Below are 16985 nucleotides of genomic sequence, written 5' to 3'. Positions count from 1 at the left end.
AACCACTTCATCTAGCAGCTGGTTTAATCCTTGTAATAGACATTGTCCCTGAGTGGTGAGCTGTCCTCTCCATACCTGAGAGTGTCCAGTCTCCAGCGTGGATCCTCCAGTCCAGCAGAGAGCATCATATATCCAGAGTCTCCTGGGTGATTGTAGCTCAGGTCCAGCTCTCTCAGATGGGAGGGGTTGGAGCTCAGGGCTGAGGCCAGAGAAGCACAGCCTTCCTGTGTGACCAGGCAGCCAGACAAGCTACACACACACACACACACACACACACACACACACACACACAGGTGTGAATTATTACTTTTCTGGATGTGAATCAGTCAAATACCTTCTGATAGTGAACCTTGTGGTGTAATTCTTGGATCATTGAGTGAAACTGACCTGAGAGTTTCCAGTGTACAGTGTGGACTCCCCAGTCCAGCAGAGAGCAGCTTTACTCCAGAATCCTGCAGATCATTGGTACTCAGGTTAAGCTCTCTCAGACTAGAGGAGTTGGAGCTGAGAACTGAGGCCAGAGCTTCACAGCATCTCTCTGACAGATGACAGCCATTCAGCCTTCACAAATAAACAGAACATGTTAGGAACTGTGATTAAAATAACTTTCCTTTTACTTTTAACATAATGAAGGAATTGTGTTGACATTTTCTTTAAGAGATGTTTTATTGATTAAACTAATATATACTAGTCAATATATTATATCCGTAAATGTCAATATTTGGTGTAAAATGTAGAATATTGAAAATATGCTTTTTAGTGTTTGAAAATGGTTTTGAATAGTGATATTACTTTCTATTGAAGCATTATTTATATTTTCTTGCATGTATTGTACATGTTATTGTACAATTACATTAGAACTACAGAGATGTTTTGTATATTATCATAACATTTATATTCCAGTATTATGCATTTTATGTTGTGTGTATTGTAATACTTATTAATAGTGAACCTACAGAGATATTTTGGAGGCTTTAACCACTGGCAGCAACCTCAGAAGACCCTCCTCAGAAGCACAGTACTTCTTCAGGTCAAACACCTCCAGCTCCTCTTCTGATGACAGTAAGATGAAGACCAGAGCTGACCACTGAGCAGGAGAGAGAGATTCTCTAGAGAGACTTCCTGATGTCAAGAGCTGTTGGATCTCCTCAACTAGAGAATGGTCGTTGAGCTCATTCAGACAGTGGATCAGATTGATACTTCTCTCTGGAGAAAGATCTCCATTTATCCTCTTCTTGATGTAAGACACTGTATTCTGATTGCTCAGTGAGCTACTTCCTGTCTGTCCCAGTATACCTTGTAGGATAATCTGATTGGTCTCCAGAGAGAGGCCCAGGAGGAAGCGGAGGAACAAGTCCAGGTGTCCGTTCTCACTCTGTAAGGCCTTGTCCACAGCACTCTTGTAGAGGAGAAGGAGTTTATCTTCCCCGGATGTTGGTTGTTTTTCTGAGAGCAGATTGACCCCAGTTTTGATGAAGGACTTCAAGACATAAAGGGCAGCCAGAAACTCCTGGAGGCTCAGATGGACAAAGCAGAACACCTTGTCCTGGTACAGCCCACACTCCTCTTTAAAGATCTGGGTGAAAACTCCTGAGGTCAATGAGGCTGCTCTGATATCGATGCCACATTCCTCCAAGTCTGCCTCGTAGAAGATCAGGTTACCTTTCTCCAGCTGGTTAAAAGCCAGTTTTCCCAGAGAGGCAATGATCTCCCTGCTCTCTGAACTCCAGTGCTGATCTATTTCAGCTCTCCCATGGTACTTCCTGTCCCCCTGTATGGACTGAACACTCAGGAAGCGACTGTACATCTGAGTCACGGTCTTGGGAATCTCCTCTCTTCTCCTGGATGTTTTAAAGATGTCCTCCAGAACTGTAGCTGTGATCCAACAGAAGACTGGGATGTGACACATGATGTGGAGGCTTCGTGATGTCTTGACGTGGGAGAAGATTGTGCTGGCCAGCTTCTCCTCTTTGAATCTCTTCCTGAAGTACTCCTCCTTCTGTGGGTCAGTGAACCCTCTCACCTCTGTCACCCTGTCAACACACTCAGCAGGGATCTGATTGGCTGCTGCAGGGCGTGTGGTTATCCAGATGCGAGCGGAGGGAAGCAGGTCGCCCCTGATGAGGTTTGTCAGCAGCATGTCCACCGAGGTCGGCTCTGTGACATCAGTCCAGATCGGTTTGTTCTGGAAGTCCAGAGGAGGTCTACACTCATCCAGACCATCCAAGATGAAGACAACTTGGAACCGGTCGAATCTGCAAATTCCTGCTTCTTTGGTCTCAATAAAGAAGTGATGAAGAAGTTCCACCAAGCTAAACTCTTTCCCTTTCATTAAATTCAGCTCTCTAAAAGTAAGGAGAAATGTGATGTTTATGTCCTGGTTGGTTTTGCCTTCAGCCCAGTCCAGAGTGAACTTGTGTGTTAAGACGTTTTTTCCAATGCCGGCCACTCCAGTTGTCATTATTGTTCTGATTGGTTGATCTTGGTCAGGTAAGGGTTTAAAAATGTCTTCACATCTGATTGGTTTTTCCTCCCTGGCTGGTTTCCTGGAAGCTGTTTCAATCAGTCTGACCTCATGTTCCTTGTTGAACTCTCCACTGCTTCCTTCTGTGATGAAGCGGTCTGTGTAGAAGTCATTCAGAGGTGTTGAATGTCCTGCTTTAGCGATTCCCTCAAACATGCACCTGAACTTTTCCTTCAGATGAGACTTGATGTTATGTGTGCACTGAACAGCAGTAGAGCCTTAATGACAAAAGAACACAAGACAAAAGTGAGTGGATAGTGACATCAGTGGAATAAAATATCCTCATGCAATGGTTCGTATGATATCGTATGAAAAGTTATGTGTACATTTTCGTGTACAAGATTCCTCCAAATTTCTATCAGCATTCTCAGTGGAATATGCAATATTTTGATTCATTATTACGAATCTACATCAATCTTTGGGGTCTCACCAGCAAATACAACAATCTCCATCTTTGCTTTGGTGGTTGATATGGACACTATGAATAGTGAAATCCAAACATGGCTGATTTTGCCCTTGTTTCAGCATAAGAATACATTTTGATGTTGACTGGTAACTCTTTGTAAGATTTCATGCGAATTTGTATCAGACCAGCCTGAGTGGAAACATGTCAATATTTCCTTTTAAATTATCAACATCACGATATTTAGAGGCTTCATTTCTTATGGTTGTGAAAAGGACTGCATGTTACAGATTCAAAATGTTCAGGTTTATTTTGTTATTTACACAGACTTATGATTGGCGTCATGAGAGCAATAATGATTGTGAATCACTGGTGACTTGCTATGCTGAAAGACCAAGATAGTGCTGCAACTCTTCCACTGAGATTTTCTGCTGCTGATATGCAGCATAATGTCCAACATTCTTCAACTCGATAATCCGAGAGACGCCGAGATTGCTTATTGGCCTGTGGCATGTGACACCGCGACCACTGACATACCATGGCATATGCCGTTCAGGAACGGTAACTGCCGTTCGGGTGAAATGGTAACTGCCGTTCCCAACAATGGCATATGACACCAGCACGCCCCGCCTCCTCCGTATAATTTCAAGATAAGTATTGCCGTAAATGTAAAGCTATATATATTTGGTCTTTATTGGCACTATATCACAACATAACGCTGTAAATAAAGGGATTTATACGTTTCTCTGGTCCGTTCTGTTGTTAGGATATGTGCGACCTGTTTGTTGTTGCTTTTGAAATGACAGATGCTTTTGAAAACAGCCGGACTTGCTCCGGTGACGGTAGTTAGCCTAGCCACCTAAACAGGTCTGACTAATCAATAACAGAGATTTAGAGCCATAGTCTATTGCTGTGTTCCAATATGCATACTATCCACACTCATTATACTTAGTTTGAGTACGTAGGGCGTTCCAATTAAGACCAGGGCCAAAAGAAGTGTACTGAGAGGACCCGGATGGTGTACTCAAACGGTCAAACCGTGAAGTGTGGATTGATCTACATTTTTCGTACTCTACGGCAGCCATCTTAGCTACGTAGCGGAAGAGGCGGAGCCAGGCTGAGCCAACGTCGCCGCATTTTCTTTAATAGGTCCATGCATATTTCACATAGCCTGCATTAATGGAGTCATTTTGTAGTTTTAATAGCTTTTTATAACTACTATGTGAAAAGAGTTCACCGTTCAAAGCGGGATATGTCTTAGGATGAGAGCTACCGTTTTTCCACTGGCATGCCATTCATGTAAAATGGTAAGTACTAGGGATGTGCATTTCTGGCAAAAATACTATTCAATATTCGCTGCGAAGTATTCGAATAATATTCGAAAATCGGTCAATCAAGAACCCCCCACGCACGCACGCACCTCGGATACACGCACACACAACGACACAGGGAGAGGTTTGTTGATTTGTATGAAATCAATCAAAATTATTAAAACATCGCTATTTATTTTACTGAACACAGCCTGCATGACTGTGAACTAGACACGTCTTTTGCATATGTCCAAATACATTTACACGGTGTGTCTTTTTACAATTTATTTGTTACCAGCATTCGTAGTGTTGATCAGCAGAGAAATAGTCCGCCAAAGACGTTGACGTCGCTTAGCAACCGAGGACTCTGAGGGATCGTCAGTCTACGTCACTCCCCGATCTACGCGCATGTCATGCAGAAAGAGACCAGAGCGACTAGAGCCGCAATCATGTCTTGTTGTGCGGTTGGTTGCACAAACCGTTTTAATAAGACTAACAAAACGCATAAGTTTTACAGGATAGGGGAGAACGGGGTAATGTGAGACATTGGGTAATGTGAGACACCCCCTGTATCTAGGCAACGGGACACATTTGTGGTCATGTGACCATTATGTTTTCAAGCCCCTCCCATTTCCCCTTGGCCATTAAGGAGAGAACATCCTGGTGCTGTGGTAAGCATGTTTTTTTCACAAAAATATATTTTTTGCATGTTAAAGTAAATTTTCTTGCTGTCAACTTAATCAACTGTTGTGCCAAAGCAAATTGATTCAGGTAGAAAAACTTATATCATACATGTTGATGAACTACCAACATATAAAACCATGTGATGATGCTAGCTGAAGATTAGCCTGATTTACTAACAGAGGTCATTTTTTCTAAAATGGTGGTGGTGGGGGAAAGTGAGACAAATGTTGTGGGGTGAAGTGAGACAGTGTCTCACTTTACCTTTAGAGTGTATATAGAGCCTGTGAGTAAGAGATATAAGTAGGCCCATAGTCTATTGTGTAGTAAAGAAAGACTTCCATGTGTAAGCAGGTGCATATATTGGGCTCTGGAGAAACATCGGCTGAGCTTGGAGGATTTCAACTGAAGAAACAGGAAGTAGAATCATCTGCTGAACTCCATAGGCGCACTTTGTGATGTTTCAGAGGCTCACTGCACCCTCTAGTGGCCGCAGCCGAAACTGCATGCAGGGATTTAAATATTCTAATAATGAATCCTTCTTTAATGTCATGCCTTGCCCTATGATAACAATACACAAAAGGTCAACTCGTTGTGTGACTGATCTGTCTTAATGTAAAAGTTCCTGATCTGATTCTGTGGTACGGTGTCCTGCATGGGCCCTCTCGCACGCGCACCCAGAGAAGGAGAGGTTCCTTCTTCTGCAGCTCGGCACCACCGCCTCAAACACAGACCTCTGTTTGTTTCAACATGGACGCTCAGGGTCCTGTTAGACGCCACGGGGGAGGTGGTATATCAACCAGCCTGCAAGGATCATCTCTGGAGCGACGCCAGTAGCTGGGGTCTGTTTCCTGTCGGATCGCTTCTGGAATTCTCTCCATATTCCGTCACTCTTCGGGCGTATGAGTCTGATATGGAAATGCACTGGCTGGTATCCTGGTTATTAATGTTTGTGTAGATGAAGCCTCTGTTTTGGATTTTTATTTAGTGAACCCCCGACCTTAAAGTGTAAACTGATCCTCTGCAGAACACGACAACATTAAGTTGATCCACTGAGTTGTTTATTAATATTATGCTTTATTAACCAGTACAACAAAAAACACTAGAACTCAAACAATAGAAGCAGCAGACAATACTAATCAAAAACAGGTGTGCAAATATCTTTAACGAGTATGGAACATGTATCAATACTCTGTTTAAAGTCAATTATGATCAATAGCTTTTCTCAGACTGCTTTCATTGTGAATATAATATTAAATCTGCTTTAAATCAGGTTCCATGTTAGGCTTATCAAAATATAAACTGATATCAGAGCCCTTTAGTTTGAAACTGATGTCTGAAAATATACAAAATATTGTAGAATAAACAAGTCTAGATTTACAATCAATCAATATTTAAAATACATTTTACATTAGAAATATAGTCTTTGTAAACCCTGCTTAGCCCTATGGAACATTATAAAAGATTCTTCCTTTCATAGTTTATCACGCCAACATTTTTCAGAGGCACAAAAAAGCAGTATAGTTGAGTCCATGTACTTAAATCAACTTAAATGTATATGCATGTGTTTATTTGTATGCGAAAGTGTGTTTGTAGTGTGTTTATTCATAGATGCATATGTGTGTGTGGATTGTGTGTATTCATACATGCAAACGTGTGTGCATGTGAGTTTTTGTGTAATCATATATGCATGTGTGTGTGTGTATGTGTGGATTAATAAATGTCGGTGTTTGTGTGTGTATTGTGTTTATTCATAAATGCATGTGTGTGTGTGTGTGTGTGTGTGTGTGTGTGTGTGTGTGTGTTTATGTATATGCATGTGTGTGTGTGTGTGTGTGTCTTGTGTGTATTCATATATGCGTGTGTATTCATAAATGCGTGTGTGTGTGTGTGTGTGTCTTGTGTGTATTCATATATGCGTGTGTATTCATAAATGTGCGTGTGTGTGTTTATATATGCATGTGTGTCTGTGTTGCTACAACCGACCCAGAGTCACAGAGGCACCACGACTCAATAACCCAAACCCAGGGAGGAGTTCCTCCTGGGTGAAGGTGGACTTGAAGGTGTGGATATGTGTCAGTGTGTCTGAGGACCCTCCTCCACCTGGGGACACTCTGTAGAAGGACAGAGTGCCAGCAGGCTGGTCCAGATACACTCCTATTCTTGTAGAGCCAGCGTGGGGGAGACACGTGACCGTTCTTCTACCGTTGTACAGGGCAGAGTAACCACCCTCATAACAATGAAGACACCAGGACTTGTTGTTCGCTCCAAGCCTGCTGTCACTACCTGCTCCTCTCCTTGTGATTCCTCTGTATGTCACTCCTATAGTAACATCTACTTTCCACTCTACCTCCCAGTAACAGCGGCCAGTCAGATCTTCTCTACACAACACATGGGGCCAGTGCTCAAATCTCTCTGGGTGATCAGGATATGACTGGTTCTCGCTAACCTCTGTCACCTTTCTGTTCTCCTCAGACAGAGAGAGTTGTCTTTGAGCCGTGTTTGGGTCCAGCGTGAGTTCACAGGCATCTGACAGGAGAAAAAGACATGATTAAGTTGCAGAACCAATCTTTATCATCATCATCATCATCACTAGTTCTGTTGTCTTGCATTCTTCTTCTTATTCCTGTCCAATCTACTCAATAAGCATTAACATAGAAAAACAAATAATATCGTATGATTGGTACGATAGTGGACTTGTGTGCAATGACTTTAAGATAATTAAAGTCAAAGTTCATTGCAAATCCCATGAGTGTGTGAGTGGCTATCCCAGTCAAACATTGAAACCTATAGAAATGTATAAAGTGCATCTCCTCCCGCAATATCTAGACTACATACACAAATTATACATCAAATGTTCAGCGTGATGACTTAATTGCTCCCATGGAATATCTGAGCTATAAATATATATATACATAGTCTACATACTTTTCATGATATTAGACTTTGAACAGTTCGAATACACATACATTGTAATCTACCTGTGTAAACAACAGACTGAACCAGCTGAGCTCACATATAAGCTGGAAATTAACTGTTGGTACCGTAACACTGGTTCATACATAGTATACATAGACATTATGTAATGGAAACATACATACACCTACTACATACCTACACAAACATAATAGACATACATAAAGACGGAAACATACACACAAGTACACATTTGAGTGAATAGACGTCACCTCCTGCTGTGTGGATGGACTTTCCATCTCTATAGTAAGTGTATGTTGTGATGAATTAAACTAAACAGACACTTACACTTCTTTAAAGCTGGTTTCAGTCTCCACACTCCACCGTGCTCCACACTGGGGGGGGAACAAAGTGAGAGCAGCATGTTGAAACATTCACCTTAATCATCTGCTCTCATCACTTTCTCAATAACATGAGTTACAGCTGCGTTTACACCACTTCATCTAGCAGCTGGTTTAATCCTTGTAATAGACATTGTCCCTGAGTGGTGAGCTGTCCTCTCCATACCTGAGAGTGTCCAGTCTCCAGCGTGGATCCTCCAGTCCAGCAGAGAGCATCATATATCCAGAGTCTCCTGGGTGATTGTAGCTCAGGTCCAGCTCTCTCAGATGGGAGGGGTTGGAGCTCAGGGCTGAGGCCAGAGAAGCACAGCCTTCCTGTGTGACCAGGCAGCCAGACAAGCTACACACACACACACACACACACACACACACACACACACACACACACACACACACACACACACACACACACACACACACACACACACGCACACACACACACACACACAAACACACACGTACACACAGGTGTGAATTATTACTTTTCTGGATGTGAATCAGTCAAATACCTTCTGTGTAGTTCTTGGATCATTGAGTAAAACTGACCTGAGAGTTTCCAATCTACAGTGTGGACTCCCCAGTCCAGCAGAGAGCAGCTTCACTCCTGAATCTTGCAGATCATTGGTACTCAGGTCCAGCTCTCTCAGACTAGAGGAGTTGGAGCTGAGAAATGAGGCCAGAGCTTCACAGCATCTCTCTGACAGATGACAGCCATTCAGCCTTCACAAATAAACAGAACATGTTAGGAACTGTGATTAAAATAACTTTCCTCTTTTACTTTTAACATAATGAAGGAATTGTGTTGAAATCAATGCAAATCACACACACACACACACACAAACACACACGTACACACAGGTGTGAATTATTACTTTTCTGGATGTGAATCAGTCAAATACCTTCTGTGTAGTTCTTGGATCATTGAGTAAAACTGACCTGAGAGTTTCCAATCTACAGTGTGGACTCCCCAGTCCAGCAGAGAGCAGCTTCACTCCTGAATCTTGCAGATCATTGGTACTCAGGTCCAGCTCTCTCAGACTAGAGGAGTTGGAGCTGAGAAATGAGGCCAGAGCTTCACAGCATCTCTCTGACAGATGACAGCCATTCAGCCTTCACAAATAAACAGAACATGTTAGGAACTGTGATTAAAATAACTTTCCTCTTTTACTTTTAACATAATGAAGGAATTGTGTTGAAATCAATGCAAATCACACACACACACACACACACACAAACACACACGTACACACAGGTGTGAATTATTACTTTTCTGGATGTGAATCAGTCAAATACCTTCTGTGTAGTTCTTGGATCATTGAGTAAAACTGACCTGAGAGTTTCCAATCTACAGTGTGGACTCCCCAGTCCAGCAGAGAGCAGCTTCACTCCTGAATCTTGCAGATCATTGGTACTCAGGTCCAGCTCTCTCAGACTAGAGGAGTTGGAGCTGAGAAATGAGGCCAGAGCTTCACAGCATCTCTCTGACAGATGACAGCCATTCAGCCTTCACAAATAAACAGAACATGTTAGGAACTGTGATTAAAATAACTTTCCTCTTTTACTTTTAACATAATGAAGGAATTGTGTTGAAATCAATGCAAATCACACACACACACACACACACACAAACACACACGTACACACAGGTGTGAATTATTACTTTTCTTGATGTGAATCAGTCAAATACCTTCTGTGTAGTTCTTGGATCATTGAGTAAAACTGACCTGAGAGTTTCCAATCTACAGTGTGGACTCCCCAGGCCAGCAGAGAGCAGCTTCACTCCTGAATCTTGCAGATCATTGGTACTCAGGTCCAGCTCTCTCAGACTAGAGGAGTTGGAGCTGAGAAATGAGGCCAGAGCTTCACAGCATCTCTCTGACAGATGACAGCCATTCAGCCTTCACAAATAAACAGAACATGTTAGGAACTGTGATTAAAATAACTTTCCTCTTTTACTTTTAACATAATGAAGGAATTGTGTTGAAATCAATGCAAATCTTTAAGAGGCGTTTTATTGATTTAACTACTATACTAGTCAATATATTATATCCGTAAATGTCAATTAAATATTTGGTGCAAAATGTAGAATATTGAAAATATGCTTTGTAGTGTTTGAAAATGGTTTTGAATGGTGATATTACTTTCTATTGTAGCATTATTTGTATTTTCTTGCATGTATTTTACATGTTATTGTACAATTACAGTAGAACTACAGAGATGTTTTGAATATTGTCATAACTTATATATCCTATATTATGTAAATTATGTTGTGTGTATGGTAATACTTGTCGGTAGTGAACCTACAGAGATGTTTTGTATATTATCATAACATTTATATTCCAGTATTATGTATTTTTTGTTGTGTGTATTGTAATACTTGTTAATAGTGAACCTACAGAGATATTTTGGAGGCTTTAACCACTGGCAGCAACCTCAGAAGACCCTCCTCAGAAGCACAGTATTTCTTCAGCTCAAACACCTCCAGCTCCTCTTCTGATGACAGTAAGATGAAGACCAGAGCTGACCACTGAGCAGGAGAGAGAAATTCTCTAGAGAGACTTCCTGATGTCAAGAGCTGTTGGATCTCCTCAACTAGAGAATGGTCGTTGAGCTCATTCAGACAGTGGATCAGATTGATACTTCTCTCTGGAGAAAGATCTCCATTTATCCTCTTCTTGATGTAAGACACTGTATTCTGATTGGTCTGTGAGCTACTTCCTGTCTGTCCCAGTATACCTCGTAGGAGATTCTGATTGGTCTCCAGAGAGAGGCCCAGGAGGAAGCGGAGGAACAAGTCCAGGTGTCCGTTCTCACTCTGTAAGGCCTTGTCCACAGCACTCTTGTAGAGGAGAAGGAGTTTATCTTCCCCGGATGTTGGTTGTTCTTCTGAGAGCAGATTGACCCCAGTTTTGATGAAGGACTTCAAGACATAAAGGGCAGCCAGAAACTCCTGGAGGCTCAGATGGACAAAGCAGAACACCTTGTCCTGGTACAGCCCACACTCCTCTTTAAAGATCTGGGTGAACACTCCTGAGTACACTGAGGCTGCTCTGATATCGATGCCACATTCCTCCAAGTCTGCCTCGTAGAAGATCAGGTTGCCTTTCTCCAGCTGGTTAAAAGCAAGTTTCCCCAGAGAAACAATGATCTTCCTGCTCTCTAAACTCCAGTGTTGATCTGGTTTTGCTCCCCCATGATACTTCATGTCTCCCTGTATGGACTGAACCCTCAGGAGGTGGCTGTACATCTGAGTATGGGTCTTGGGCACCTCTTCTCTTCTCTTGGATGTTTTAAAGATGTCCTCCAGAACTGTAGCTGTGATCCAACAGAAGACTGGGATGTGACACATGATGTGGAGGCTTTGTGATTTCTTGACGTGGGAGATGATTGTGCTGGCCAGCTTCTCCTCTCTGAATCTCTTCCTGAAGTACTCCTCCTTTTGTAGGTCATTGAACCCTCTGACCTCTGTCCCCATGCCAACACACTCAGCAGGTATCTGATTGGCTGCCGCAGGGCGTGTGGTTATCCAGATGCGAGCGGAGGGAAGCAGGTCGCCCCTGATTAGGTTTGTCAGCAGCACGTCCACCGAGGTCGGCTCTGTGACATCAGTCCAGATCGGGTTGTTCTGGAAGTCCAGAGGATGTTGACACTCATCCAGGCCATCCAAGATGAAGACAACTTGGAGCCGGTCGAATCTGCAGATTCCTGCTTCTTTGGTCTCAATAAAGAAGTGGTTCAGAAGTTCCACTAAGCTAAACTCTTTATCTTTCATTAAATTCAGCTCTCTGAAAGTGAGGAGAAATGTGAAGTGTATGTCGTGGTTGGTTTTGCCTTCAGCCCAGTCTAGAGTGAATTTGTGTGTTAAGACAGTTTTACCAATGCCGGCAACTCCAGTTGTCATTATTGTTCTGATTGGTTGATCTTGTCCAGGTAAGGGTTTAAAGATGTCTTCACATCTGATTGGTGTTTCCTCCTTGGCTGGTTTCCTGGAGGCTGTTTCAATCAGTCTGACCTCATGTTCCTTGTTGACCTCTCCACTGCTTCTCTCTGTGATGAAGAGCTCTCTGTAGAAGTCATTCAGAGGTGTTGGCTGTCCTGCTTTAGCGATTCCCTCAAACATGCACCTGAACTTCTCTTTCAGATGAGACTTGAATTTATTTTGGCACTGAACAGCATTATAGCCTAAATGAAAAAAGAACACAAGACAACAGTTAGTGGATGATGATATAAGTGGAACTAAGTCAATATTTCCTGTTAAATGATCAACTTCATGATATTTAGTGGCTTCATTACTTGTGGTCGGAGAAGTTGGTCGTGACAAGGACTGCATGTTAAAGGTTAAACATTTTCAGGACTATTTCGTTATTTCAACAGCACTATGATTGGTCAAATTATAGCAATAATGTTGGTCAATCAGTGGAAAGTGACTGATGTTATATATATATGCTGATATAACAAGATAGTGTTTAATCTTTTCCACTGAGTTATTCTGCTGTTGATCTACAGTATATTGTTTAATTTTATTTAACCAGATAGACCCACAAAATAACCCTACATATCTGGATCAAACCACTTAACCCGATAGACCAACAATAACGCTATGTATCATGATCAAACCATTTAACCTGATACCCCAACAATAAACCTACATATCTGGATCAAACCATTTAACCTGATACCTTAAAGGTAACTCTGCATATCTGGACCATACCATTTAATCTGATACCCCAACAATAACCCTACATATCTGGACCAAACCATTTGACCTGATACCCCACAATAACCCTTCATGTGTGGATCAAACAATTTAGCCTAATACCCCCACAACAATCCTACATATCTGGATCAAACCATATAACCCCAAAGAGGAAAGATAGAAAGAAGAAAAATATAAAAATATCACAATATGTAATTTAGTCTGACCAGAACAAATAAGAGTCTCGTACTGCTCTTCAAAATTAGTAATTCTACTCTGTTTTTAAGATAAGATTATCTTCTGCCCTTTAAAATAATTGTCCCCTCTGTCTTCAAAATAACAATCTCTTACTGCTCCACAGTGTGTCGGCCAGTTCCTCCTGGTTCATCTCCATCAGGCAGAGCTTTGTGATGTCGGCCACTCCCTCTATGGCGCGCCTCCTCTGCTCCTCCTTCTTACCATCCACCTCCTCCTCCTCATCCCTATGACTCTCTGAGCATTGTGGGTAATCTGGGTAGAGATCCCTCCAGAGCTTCTTCATCTCCTTGTCTAGAAAAGCGTGTGCTTTCTCCTCAGCCCTCTGGAACAGAACAAACATCAAGGAGAACTTTACTCTGAACTAAGTGAGGACATCAGAAGCATCTGTCTTGGATTCACGTCCTGCTGGTCTAAAGAGGGAAGCCTGGAGACTATTAGCACCACAAGAGATGCTTTCTAATGTTCCTGTAGAGCCAGGCCCGGCGCCAAGGACAGGCCAGACCGGGCCGGGCCCGCCCATTTGATGTCTTTCCCCTTGTAAAAATAAAATGTATTTTACTTTTTTTATTTATTTTTTTATGCTAAGATATATATGATGTCAGATACTATGTCAAATCTCAAAAATTAATTGTTAAACTAAATAAAAAATGTGTACAAAATAGAGACTACGTGATTGACATACATGTAAACCTATCACTATTCAGAATGCATCACACAGGAACGTTGCTTGACCAACGCAGGACGGGTCATTTGGCCACAGTGCAGGTGATAAGCAAAGCACATGAAAACATTTCCCAGCTGCTGACAGAACTCTACACACACTTGTTCCCAGCCGATGTGAGAGTGGAAGCGCTGGGACTGCTGCGTGCAATTTCAGAACCCAGGTTCAGATTTATTGCGCTTCTGATGAGCAAGATTCTGACCCTGTTTGAACCAACAAATAGCTCCAATCAAAAGATATGGATCTCCACACAGCTGTCCAACTGGTGAACGCTGCCACAAAGTGTATTGAGGGCCTCCGCACCGAAACGGATTTCAGTGCTTTATGGGATCAGTGTGCAGAGCCAGAGGATACATCTAACCCTCAAAGCAAGAGGAGACACACAGAAACCAACAAACGTCTACAAGATTTCGTTGTTGAGCAGTCTCTGGGTGCACGAATTGACCAGGACAGCACAGCAAAACGACAGAGACTCAGACTGTATTATGGATGCATTGATGCAGTGTGCTGAGAGATGGCACGACCTTTTGGAGAGCGCTATAGCGCGCTTATGGAATCACTGGCTTCACATGACCCAGAGAGTGAAACTTTTTTGGAGCACAGAAAAAGTGAGGCCCCTCTTGGATTTGACCAGCACAAAACTTGTTTGAGTTTGTGGTAGCCCGACAGTACCTTCCCACCCAAATGGAAGGCTCCACGCGCGCAGAGGATGCTAATTGGACTGTGAAAACACTTTTCAACACTTTCCACACGATCCTGGAAGCAATGCCCAGTGTCACGGTGGCATTTAAGTCTGCTTTAACTTTTTCCCCTGCCAAATGCGAAAATGAGTTTTCGCATGTGTATGCGGCATCCACGCAAAGCCCACCTCATTCGGCTCAGTTTTGAAAAGGAGTTGACTAAAAAATGCAGGGAGCAGTGGAAGGACAGTTTGCTGAGAAGGTTAATTTCCACAGGGAAAAGGCGTCTCCAGCTTTACTAGCATCGATCCGGGAATAAAATATTTTCAGAATGGTTAAATCTCACGCTGTTCAGTCAGTGTTGCAGACAATGGGGTTGTTGTGTATAGTGTGATTTTGCTGTTGTCAGCTTGGTTGGACAAGTGCAACGTTGAGGCCTTAGCAAAGCTGCTGTTGTGATGTTTGTTTGTTTTTTTGGTGATGCTGATTTTTACTGGTATTTGTGCCGTGATGCAATGTTACGAATGTTTTGTATGTTTATGTTTATTTGCTCGACTGCGTGGCGCGGCATATTGCTGTTGGCGTCATGCTGTGTGTGTATTTAGTGTGCCGCCGTGCACACAACGCAAATGTATTTTGTATTTGGCTGTTTGTGTGTGTTAAAGGTCCCATGGCATGCCACCAGATGTAGTGTGATAAGCCGGTACAAGCCGTTTTGGAAATCCGTCACACATCTAGGTGGACACGCCCACCTGTGATGTCATAAGGGGCAGATTTCCAAATCTGCTTGTAGCGGCTAATCACACCACACCTGGTGGCATGCCATGGGACCATTAATGTGTACTATTTGCGAGCTGCGTGCGTCTTAAGGCAATGCTGTTGGCCATGCTGATGATTTTGCGCTGCTGTGGACTGTTGCAATTGAGTTTTTTGTGCACCTGTCTGTCATAATATTTATGTGGGCCCTCCCACAAAATCGACGTGCCCCCTGCAGAGATTTGCTCTGGCGCTGGGTCTGTGTAGAGCTAATGGAAATTTCTTGTTGGACTTTACACACCTTGATCAGCTCTGTTTGATTCTGCAGTACTGACTGAGCACTGGTAACCTTAGACCTCTCCTGGTTTTGTCTGTGGAGAGAACATACACACACACGCACACACACACACACACACACACACACACACACACCCCCACACACACACACACACACACACACACACACACACACACACACACACACACACACACACAAACAAACAGACACACACACACACACACACACAGACTTTGGATAAATCTTTCCTGACTTGTATACATTAAATCAGATCATCAAGTCATCGTCTGTTTGAAACTACTACATCTCCTCTCTGGAGGGGCATCCATCTTTAAATCCATATGTACGAGGTCCATCCATAGACCGGTCACTCTTCATCGAGACACGGCTGGGTCCAGGTGAGTCTTTCTTCGCCTGCAGGACATTTCTAGAACAACAAGAACCAGGATTTATGGATGTTTGATAGATGCTGTATTTTTAATTATCTCTGCTAAATCCTCACCTCTCCTCAACAGATTGATTTCCATCTTTGAAACGAACAGGTTTGTCCATAGACCGGTCACTCTTCATGGAGACATAGCTGGGTCCAGGGGAGTCTGCTCTCTCCTGCTCGAATCTTCTAGAAAAACAAGAACAAGGATTTATGGATGTTTGATAGATGCTGTATTTTTTATAATCTCTGCTAAATCCTCACCTCTTCTCAATAGACTGATTTCCATCTTTAAAATGAACAGGTTTGTCCATAGAGCGGTCACTCATCATGGAGACACAGCTGGGTCCACGCGAGTCTGCTCTCTCCTGCTGCTCTGGGCTTCAACACGACACACACAGCTTTTACTCAGAATAATGATGGAGTCATGATATATCACTGCTGAGCTCTGAGATGGACAACAGTCACAGACAGTGAGAGATCCTCTTCTTACCTCTTGGCTTTGCTCTGGCGGCCATGTTCCCCACACAGAGTGGTTTTAGAGGTAGGACCCCCCTCCTCTCTCTCCTCATCCATAGTAGTCTGGAGACCTGGACACAAACACAACTACAGATTGTTTCTGTGGATTCTGTTTGACAAGCGAGCGTGAAATTGACAACTTCCTATCCTCCTCCTGTCTAATTTTCACACTCTATGTCTAGATCACACACACACACACACACACACACACACACACACTCTATCCCTTTCTATGTCTAAATCTATACACTCTAACACTATCTATGTCTAGATCGTACACACACTCATTCCCTATCTATGTCTAGATATCATACATACACACTATAACTATCTATGTATGGATCTCATACATATCAATATTAGGATGATTCCTTATTTCCCTTCTGACGCGC

General features: G+C 42.7%; 2 protein-coding genes across 2 annotated transcripts in view; both read right to left on the bottom strand.

The window, feature by feature from the left end:
- LOC307077826 (uncharacterized protein) overlaps positions 1 to 2776 on the bottom strand; it is a 29293-nt gene extending 26517 nt beyond the window's left edge. The window contains exons 1-3 of the mRNA XM_079739301.1: positions 957 to 2776; positions 388 to 561; positions 76 to 249 (exon numbers count right to left, since the gene is read on the bottom strand). Coding sequence (XP_079595427.1) covers positions 76 to 249; positions 388 to 561; positions 957 to 2680 — 2072 coding nt within the window. The 5' untranslated portion in view covers positions 2681 to 2776. The remainder of the gene's footprint in view (positions 1 to 75; positions 250 to 387; positions 562 to 956) is intronic.
- A 3199-nt stretch (positions 2777 to 5975) lies between these two features.
- LOC307077825 (uncharacterized protein) overlaps positions 5976 to 16985 on the bottom strand; it is a 68056-nt gene continuing 57046 nt past the window's right edge. Inside the window, exons 16-29 of the mRNA XM_079739300.1 lie at positions 16568 to 16659; positions 16339 to 16455; positions 16147 to 16263; positions 15949 to 16071; positions 15648 to 15717; positions 13283 to 13511; positions 10632 to 12417; positions 9960 to 10133; positions 9566 to 9739; positions 9172 to 9345; positions 8782 to 8955; positions 8402 to 8575; positions 8183 to 8229; positions 5976 to 7447 (exon numbers count right to left, since the gene is read on the bottom strand). Of these exons, the coding sequence (XP_079595426.1) occupies positions 6894 to 7447; positions 8183 to 8229; positions 8402 to 8575; positions 8782 to 8955; positions 9172 to 9345; positions 9566 to 9739; positions 9960 to 10133; positions 10632 to 12417; positions 13283 to 13511; positions 15648 to 15717; positions 15949 to 16071; positions 16147 to 16263; positions 16339 to 16455; positions 16568 to 16659 (4005 nt within the window). The 3' untranslated portion in view covers positions 5976 to 6893. The remainder of the gene's footprint in view (positions 7448 to 8182; positions 8230 to 8401; positions 8576 to 8781; positions 8956 to 9171; positions 9346 to 9565; positions 9740 to 9959; positions 10134 to 10631; positions 12418 to 13282; positions 13512 to 15647; positions 15718 to 15948; positions 16072 to 16146; positions 16264 to 16338; positions 16456 to 16567; positions 16660 to 16985) is intronic.

This window comes from Pollachius pollachius (genome assembly GCF_949987615.1).
Source record: "Pollachius pollachius genome assembly, chromosome: 7".
Lineage (NCBI taxonomy): Eukaryota > Metazoa > Chordata > Actinopteri > Gadiformes > Gadidae > Pollachius > Pollachius pollachius.
This window is presented reverse-complemented; position numbering and strand designations above follow the sequence as displayed.